The sequence below is a fragment of the Chinchilla lanigera genome, unplaced genomic scaffold (genome assembly GCF_000276665.1).
Source record: "Chinchilla lanigera isolate Chin_1 unplaced genomic scaffold, ChiLan1.0 scaffold00180, whole genome shotgun sequence".
NCBI classification, from domain to species: domain Eukaryota; kingdom Metazoa; phylum Chordata; class Mammalia; order Rodentia; family Chinchillidae; genus Chinchilla; species Chinchilla lanigera.
Genome location: NW_004955581.1, coordinates 860,245 through 869,621, shown reverse-complemented (window position 1 = coordinate 869,621; position 9,377 = coordinate 860,245). Strand labels below are relative to the sequence as shown.

Below are 9,377 nucleotides of genomic sequence, written 5' to 3'. Positions count from 1 at the left end.
ATAATGTATATATATACACATTATATATATATGGATCAGTGGCATAGCTGACTATGAAAGTATGCAAGACCAAATATAGACAAGATTAAACAAAAGGAATCTATGCATTACTACCAGAAATTGACTTCCAGTTATGTGTGCGATATGATAAGCCCTTCGTGGACTCCTTAGGTCCCTCTACTTCCTGTGCCTGGTCTTCACCAGGGAGCACAGATCTGGGGTTTTGCTCTGTGTCCTGCAGCTGATCCTCTGCTCCAGCTCACTGCATGACATCACCTGTTGGTCATATGGCATCTTACTGCTCACCATGAACCAGCTGTGTCCATGAAACCAAGCATCATTTGATAAATAGCAAGAGCAAGGTGCCATTTCTGGCTTTTTTCATTTACAAAAAAGTGTTTTTAAACACAGTGATGCAACACTGTTAGAGGTATAAAAATAAAAATATTGTGATTTCTGTTGCAAATGTTCATAATGTGTTTCAAGGTGAACCAAACTCTGATATAGAAATGTATCCAATTGCTGACACTTCGTGTGAGCAGGATGTATGTAGGTAATACACAGACACACATGGAGATACGTGTATATATCCACACCATCAGCCATCTGTGTCCTGAGTTCCACATCTGTGACTCTGACCACCCTCAGATCAAAAGTATTTAGAAAAAAGTTATATCTTTGCTGAACATATATTTTTTTCTAGGTTATTATTCATTCATCTCAATGAGTATTTACATGATATTTTCTTTGTACTAGGCATTATAAGTAATCATGATGGTGTAGGAACCGGGACATTTTATATAACAGGACATTTTATATAACAGATTCTGTGTAGGAACCAGAACATTTTATATAACAGCCCTGAGCACTCTCAAGCTCGGATGTATTCAGGAGATCCTGGAGCCAATTCACTCATGGGTATTGAGGGATATCTATCTGTATACTCACACACACACACACTTTTGTGTATACAGGCAACAATTACTACATAGGAATTACTACACACTCAATTACTATGACTTTGCAATATGCTGACTTTGCAATATGTAAGCCAACAATAACACACACACACACACAAATACACACAACATATCTGTTTATCTATCATCTATCTGTCTGATTGTGAGACAGAGTTTCTACACAAATTCACAGAGCAGTAAAATTTTTAAAGCTAGATGAAGTACATAAACTATTAGTGAAGTAGATTTGCAAGGACAGGAAGGATTTTCAGTGTTTCAAGGTTACAGAGTCAAGCTAGAAAACATTCAGCTTCATGGAGATAGGAGTATAAATAATATAAACAAGATCAGCATTTCCAGAAAGAACATAGCACATCATGTAAACATTCTCTGCTAGTGGGAAGGTGAAAGCTCCAGCAAGGACTGAAGAATCTCTACTACCTGCAGTGGCCGCCAGCTCTGACCACAGTGACCTGCAGCTTCCTCTCCTGCCTGGTTCCGTGTCACCCACGTTTGTTCTATTTTTTTCACATAGCTTTAAATTCAGTTTATTTTGTATTTTCTACATGTCTGTTTTTACATTTCTGTCACTACCTTCATTCTTGTCCATAAATTAATTCATGTAGGAAAAAAGTCCTAAATTTATCTACTTAGTCAGTCACTAGTATTTCAGGATCTTTACTTCTTCTATATATTGCAAGAGTCAAGTCAGTTTGAACAAAATTCACAGAATCTTTATCAAAAATAGATATTTGAACAAGAAATATCATATGAACAGTACTTAAATTGATTGCAGGTGGTTGAAATACTATCTCATACTTACCAAGGCTACCTCTAAATAATATAGACATTATTAAATTGTGAAGAAAATTTACAGTTTTTGCCTTATACCATGTTGGCAGCATCTCCAAAGAGGGTGGGACAGTTATTAAAGATACAAATGTATCTTCACAAAGAGCTACTGTCTGAACGGGGTTTTAGTTTTGCTCACTTATAAATAGATGCACCCAGAAAAAGGCACAATGAGAATGAACTAGAGAGAAAACAAAAAGAACAGACACCCATGCAGGGTGGGATGGCGCTGGGATTGGGGATCTCTCCGAGGATGAAACTCAGTGATGAGCAAGGTTGCAGGGAAGAGCCCGAAGCAGAAGCAGGAAAAACAGATCCCGAATCCACTCACCAGCCCTCCCCGAAACTGCCGGGCCGCTATCTGGGATGGATGCTCAAGGGTTCGTCCCAGCTTGCTCTTGGATACCTTGGTGAGAGTCTGAGATTTTCTTTCATCTGTAACAGTATTATGCATGACTAAGCTATCGATCATTAATCCTCATCATATCTTTATAGTCTAAATTCTGCTCTGTAACTCATCTGTAGACCAGAATTTTGCAATCCCAGGAGACAGACTGTAGATTATTCCCCAGACCCAAGACTGGCCAAAGAGGCAGGGGTTCTCCCCGGGGCTGAATTCCTGGCAGGATTCCTAACACCTTCTGTAATTACAGGACCTGAACACCACATGGTCATTCAAACTGTCTTTGCATGAACATAAAGCTTTATTTAAAAAGTTATAATTACCAATATTTATACCCTGAATTTTTATAATTTTAGTGAGTAATATGCACTAAGATCATTTATTCTATTTTCTGAAGTTAAGAGCTCTACCTTGAATTTTAGGTCTATAATTATGTGTTTAATTTTTGTATCTGCCCTTTGGGTTTCTGATAAGGAAAAGGTCCAATCTTATTTCTTTTTATTTGGACAACAAATTAGGAAACCACAGTTCTCTGAGAAGTTCTAATTCCCCTACATGTCTGCAAAGACAAATGGATTGAATATCACATTTTCACATGAATATGAATTCACTTTTAAACTCAATTATTTTCCCACTTATTTATTCCTGAGGCAAAACCAGTAATACATGGGCTTTACAAAATTAAAATTAAAAATCCAGAAAATGTTCTTGAAACATCTCAATAGCAGAACATCTCCACCTCTTTCTATGACAGTTTCTTAGATGTACCTAGTTTTTTGTTTTCCTCATAAAAGGTTTTATTTGATATTGTGTCCACTCTATGGATAAGTTTGGAGAGAAAGCAATGACTTCATTATATTGAGATTTCCATCTTGTGTCATTCCAGCCAGGCTGTGTACTTCTTGTCCTCCTATTTTAGTTGTTCCCATTTAGCTATCCCTATTCAATATATTAGTTATATTCAATATATATTCATATTCAATATATTATTTGTAGTATAATATATAAACAAGTAGTATTGAGTAGTCTTTCAGAAAAACATCAATTTTATTATAAATTTTACAGCCACAAGATTGAAAGCAAAAATAGAAAAAAGAGAATGCATTAAACTATAAAGTTTTACTCTCTATCTTTTCATATATTAAGGAAGGAACAGAGTAAAATGACAATTCAGGGATTGAAAGAAAATATTTGCAAATCAGACAGTGGGTTAGGGATTAATATCCACAGCACACAGGAACTCAATTACTCAATAACAAGAAAGCTAATCACCTTATTAAAATAGAGCAAAAGACATATTTTCAGAAGGAGATTCAAATGACCAATAATATATGAACAAATTCCCCATGATTACTAAACACCTAAAAAGTCCATATTACAGCTATAAGAGAACATGCCTACTGATTACTATGTAAAAAAAAGGTGAAGGCTGTGAGGCTATTCACACTCTTGGTGCAAACACCCTAGAAAGCAGTGCTGATGTTCAACAGAAAAAGAGAAAATAATACTGCCATAAAAATCAGGAGTCACCCTTCTGGGTAGATAACCAAAGGAAGTGAAACCAGTGTGTCCAAAAAGATGTTTTCACTGCTCTGCATTTCAGCACCATCCACAATAGCACAGATGTGGAAACACCATACCACCTATCAACAAATGATAGGCTTTAATAAGTAGCTAATATATGCAATGGAACACCACTTAGCTTTGAAGAAGCAGGGAATTCTGTAATGGATAACATGGGTGAACCTAAAGGACTCATGGAATCCATAAAGGCCAGGTGTAGACACAGGTAATGATCTCCCTCATATGAAGGACATGAAAAGAAAGTCAGATTCAAAGGAATGCAGAGTTGAATGGTGGTTGTCAGATGCTACTGAAGTGCAGACGGAGCAAAGTGAGGTGTTGATCAAAGGCTACAGTCGTAATTAGTCAGGAAGAATAAGTTTTGATGATCTATTGGGCTTCATGGTGACTCTAGTTAATAACAAAGGATATTTCAAAATAACTGCAAGAGAGCATTTTAAATATTCTCTCCAGAAAGAAATTAGTTATCTGATTTCTCTCCATAAGAGAACTATTAGAGGAGAAAGAAATGTTAACTGGGGGGGATTTAATCATTTTGTATTCCAAACATGTACCAAAACTTCACATTATTCATTATTATTTTTCTGTTATAAACAAAATTTAAAAGGAATTTTTAAAAGGATAACAAAGATCTGTTACTATTCAACTTAATGTTTAACTCATAAAATAATACTGTTGCAGGAAAAATTCAGACCTTAAAGGAAAACACTCCGCACTGAGGAGTTTTGGAAGGCACCTTTAATGTATCGCTAGCCGGCTAATGGGAACCAGCTCCAAATCATCAGCTCAGAGTCAGTTTTGAGTTCAATTTAAATACAGTTTGCAATCAGGAAGTACAAAGCTGATAGCTGATTATTACATGATTGGTTACATGGATTACAAGAATTAAGTCATATGTTGTCAGGAAGATTTGTTTAAAGCAAGTTTACTTGAAAGGAATTGTTTTCCGTTAGACAGGTACATTCTGGGAGACAGGGGTTTTGAGCAGAGCAGGTAGAGTTGAATGCATCCTTGATTAGACCAGTGTGTTCTGGGCATAGGGTATAAAGTCCATGAAGCAAGCCGAAACAAAAAAGATATGTACATATTTTAAGTAGAAAGCACAGGTGCTGCATCTGGATGTGGTCAGGCTGACCTGGCCGGCTGTTTGGAAGAAGCAGCTGGACGCAGACAGCCCAGGCTAACCGAGCTTTGCAGTCTAGCGATGTGGTAAGCAGCCTGAGCATGTGCATCCCAACACAGCCTCAGGCCACTGATTGATTTCTAATTTCTACTATGAGAGCTTTATAACTTTGCCTTTACAATGCTATGCCTTATATAAACAAATACATACACAGAACATGCGCTCTGGAATGGAGTCATAACAACTTTCAGAGAGCCCTGTGTGCTCAGATGCAAAAACTGAAGGAACCTGAAGGGGCTTTGTATTGAACACAGTAACATGTGTTACTAAAAATAAGATCAGCGTGTGTTTTCCCCTTATGATCTTTCCTATACCCAGAACCAAATGCCTACATGTACCACTATTGTCTGTGGACCCCTTGCACATATGTCAATCTCTTCTGACTATTACAGCTGGCCACCAAAGCGTCGGTCTCCACACTACTGGGCCCTACCTTCTGACAACACAAATGTTTTGGGTGGACATTATTTTATCTTTTGTTTTCCATTTGGTTGTTTTTAATACATATGATCTTGCTCTACTGTGAGTAATAGATGTATATTGAATTCGTGACTAATATATTGTGAGCATACTTTTATAAAAGTTAATTGAAATATCACTTCAATGAGAAAAATATAAATCATAAGATTTTGAAGACACCCACACATAAAAAATTATTAAAAGCATAGGTGTTAGTGTTTTACACAGCTCAAAGTGCCTTCTATGGCTATCAAAGATGGTGTGTGCACAGCACTGAGGTTACTGCTGATCTCCAGCTAAACAGCATTTGGGAATCAAGCAAGACCTCAGCAATCATGAGAAACCTGGCTGGAGCAGTGTCCCAGAGCTGGGGCCCTAATTGGTCTTCCTTACACACTGCCTTCCCAGGGCTGCCTTGATGTCCCTATTTCTCAGACTGTAGATGATGGGGTTCAGGGTGGGGGGCACCACGGTGTAGAACACAGGCAAGAAAAAGTCCAAAGAGGAGGGAGAACTCGAAATTGGCTTCACATAGTCAATGCTTCCAGATATCAGGAAGAGCGTTACAACCACCAGGTGGGGAATGCAGGTGGAAAATGTTTTGGATCTTGCCTCCTTTGATGGAATCCTCAAGATGGCAGAAAAAATGTACACATAGGAGAGAGTGATCAATACAAAGCAGATAATCACAAGACACGTAATAAAAACCATGATTCTAACCTCATTGATGATTACTTTGGAGTCTAAGAGGCTCAGGAGCTGTGGAATGTCACAGAAAAATTGATGGACTCGGTTGGACCCACAGAACGGTAAGGAGAATGTCGCCGCCACATGCATGAGCCCAGAGACCACGCCACTGAGCCAGGACGCGGCCATCATCCTGACACAGGCCCCGCGGCCCATGATGGCCTCGTAGTGCAGCGGCCGGCAGATGGCCACGTAGCGGTCATAGGACATCACCGTGAGGATGGCTACCTCTGTGCTCGCCAGGTCCATGAAGAAGAAGACTTGCAGGGCACACCCAGAGAAGGAAATGGAGCTATCGTGGGTGAAGGAGTTGACAATAGATTTGGGAACTGTGACGGAAATGTAGCAAAAATCTAAGAAAGACAGGTTTCTTAAAAAGAAATACATTGGGGTTTGCAGATGAGCATCCAGAGTGGTGAGCACGATGATGAGGAGGTTCCCCGTGACAGCTGCCAGGTAGACTACTGAAAGGAAAGCAGCGTGGACGGTCTGCACCTCCCGCGAGGCAGAGAACTCCATGAGGCGAAACCCGACAGATTCTGTCTTATTCTCGTCACTTACTCCTGAGGAGAAAGGGTTATAAGTATATAAGTATGGCTGCCTAAAAGGGTGCTTCTAAAGCAAAGTTTGATATATAAATGAAACATTATGCATATACAAATGTGGAAAAAATCTTTTTAAGCCAAAATCTCAAAGACACAAAAGAGTGTCTAATACAAAGTACGTTCTCAGTAAGAACGCCCTGGTGAGGTGGGTGGAAGAGGTATAACTAAAATGAAAAACAAGAAGAATAATTAAAGATGAAGTAATCAACAAAGAAATAAATAGTATTAACAAAAGAAATGAGAAATATACACATGCACAGAGAAAAATAACTCACTCCCTTTTATTGAATATACATATATTTAATTTAATTTCCATTTATTGAATATGCATATTTATTTTGAAACATATTTTTTACTTCTATGTTAAAATACAGCATTGCAAATGGCTTTTCACAGTTCTTAGTTTGGATGATAATAAAATCACAGTCGTGTTAGGAATTGGGAAAGTATTCCTTATTTCATAAGTAGTATTCAGTGAGATTTTAATCACAGTTCTTCATAAAAATACTGACGCATTTGTTAAATACCTCACGTAGTAGGCACACTGATAGGATTAGGTGTTTCTTAAGACACAGCTCTCTTTAAACATTTTATTAATGCATTTTAATTGTACATATGACTGGCTTTGGTATGTGATACTTCCATAAGTGTGCAGGCCCCCAGGGATTGTGTCATGCTCTTTTCCACCCTGGCCCCACTCTGAACCATTCCGGCACCCTTACAAATCCCTCACTATAGGAAACAGTTCTTCAGTTAAAATGTAAGCAAGCTAGAGAAAGGCCTGGTGAAGCAAACTAGCCAGTGGAGTCTGATATGAAGAACAACAACAGAAAGGTTGAGAAATGGCGGCAATGGACAGGGTGGGGAAAGAGCTCGGCCTTGGTGTTCCTGTAACAAAGCTTGCAGAGTGTCATCTGTGAGCTAGGTCTGGAGAAGTGTTGCCTAGATGATTTTTACACTGGCATTTAAAAAAAAACCCATCTCATAAAAGGTGGAGGCATAGACTATCGGTGATATAATTAAAGTCTAGCCATGAATTAAGTAGAAACTGTGCATTCAGTCACTCCACTCTTTTATGCTTTATTCCAGCTCTTCAGAGTTCATCCAAAATATCGAGGTAAAAAGTAGAATACAGTGCATGTCTCCACATCACCTACAAATTTTAAACAATTACTATTGGTATTTTTTCTATTATGCCACCTATTTTATTTGTACTTGTTTGTTTTTGTTTGGTTTGCTTTACTACAATACAAAGGTACCTAGGTTTATTTCCTAGACTTGTATCGCGTGCCAAAGAAAATTCTGAAACAGAGTTTTGCCCTTACTTAGGAAGTGCTCATTTATCTACTATAAATGGATCCAGCTAAATGTGCGTGATTCCTGGAGTCTTTATGGTTGTCAGCGCTAATGACATCATCACTACAGTCAGGGCAGGATGTCGCTGTCCTGTCGGGAAGCTCCTCACTCTTCTTCATCCTCAGCATCTTTCCCTGCCGCCTTCCGCTCCAGGCATCCAGTGCTTGCTCTACTCCCGGCAGGTCAACAGGAAACAGGGAAGAAAACCAAGGAAGAGGCCACGGTGTCTTCTCTCTGCTGGAAACTGTCTTATTTCCACCTGTCCTGGCTTCCTTAAGTTGGGTGTTCATATCACTTTTGTTAGAGGGAGAGCGGGGAAGGCTTGCTGTGACTGAGGAAGAGAATGAACCTCCCTGGACGTCTGCTTCTACTACACTTTAATCATAAAACCTTAATGGGTGTATGGGGATGCTCATGGGACAGATACCGAGCATGCAAAGGGCTATGTGCAGACTTGAGAAAAGGGATGGGAGTTGCCTTACTATGAAGTTTTAAACACTCTGTGAGTGTAAACAGTTTAAAATGTGACAGAATGTCCTCAACATCCAGTGTGCACATGCACCTCAAAGCGCTTCCACCTTACTTTGTGACCACATTAGATGACCCCCCCCTTTGTCCTGTGCCTCCAAAACCGACGGCTCACTCCCAGCTCCTGCACCACCTTCACCCAAATAAAAGAAGTGGCTCGTGTTCTAAAATTCGTGGGGCTGCCCCAGTGAATTCCTTGAGGATGTGATATGAAAATCGTAAATTCAAACCACTGATTGAAAAATAAAATAACACTTTATGGTTTTACTCTACAAAACTATGGTATCAAACTTACTGCACGGTGTGGACTGATTTCTGTTGAACTGGGCCATCGAGCAACTTCAGTTGTTTAGATGTTCAAACTCCAACTTCTTTGACCGATAAGGAACCTCTGTGTGTCTGAATACACTTCAGATCAAGTGGAAAAGTGCTGTGATCTCACAGTGTGGCAGCAGCCCTCAGGCGAAGACTGCGGATAGCTCTCTTCCCCCTTCCACAAATACAGTCTTAGTGAGCACCACATCTGTCTCCATCTCACCGTGAATTACTCTATTGTCTTGGTGACACAACAGTGACTAACAAATGAGATCTAGGAGTGTAAATGTTTCATAACTGCGGTCTCTGGAGGTAAAGTCCATGTTCCTTGGAAGCAAGAAACAGCCATGTTTTAATTAATCCCTGGGAATAACAACCCACGATAG

The 9,377-nt window shown here is 39.2% G+C and overlaps 1 protein-coding gene across 1 annotated transcript; it reads right to left on the bottom strand.

Moving 5' to 3' along the window:
- Positions 1-5,815: 5,815 nt before the first annotated feature.
- On the bottom strand, positions 5,816-9,008 carry LOC102027026 (putative olfactory receptor 14L1). The gene is made up of 2 exons (XM_005414272.1): positions 8,972-9,008; positions 5,816-6,750 (listed from the first exon to the last, which is right to left on the bottom strand). The coding sequence occupies exons 1-2, from the start codon at positions 9,006-9,008 to the stop codon at positions 5,816-5,818; spliced, it is 972 nt and encodes a 323-aa protein (XP_005414329.1).
- Positions 9,009-9,377: the final 369 nt, after the last annotated feature.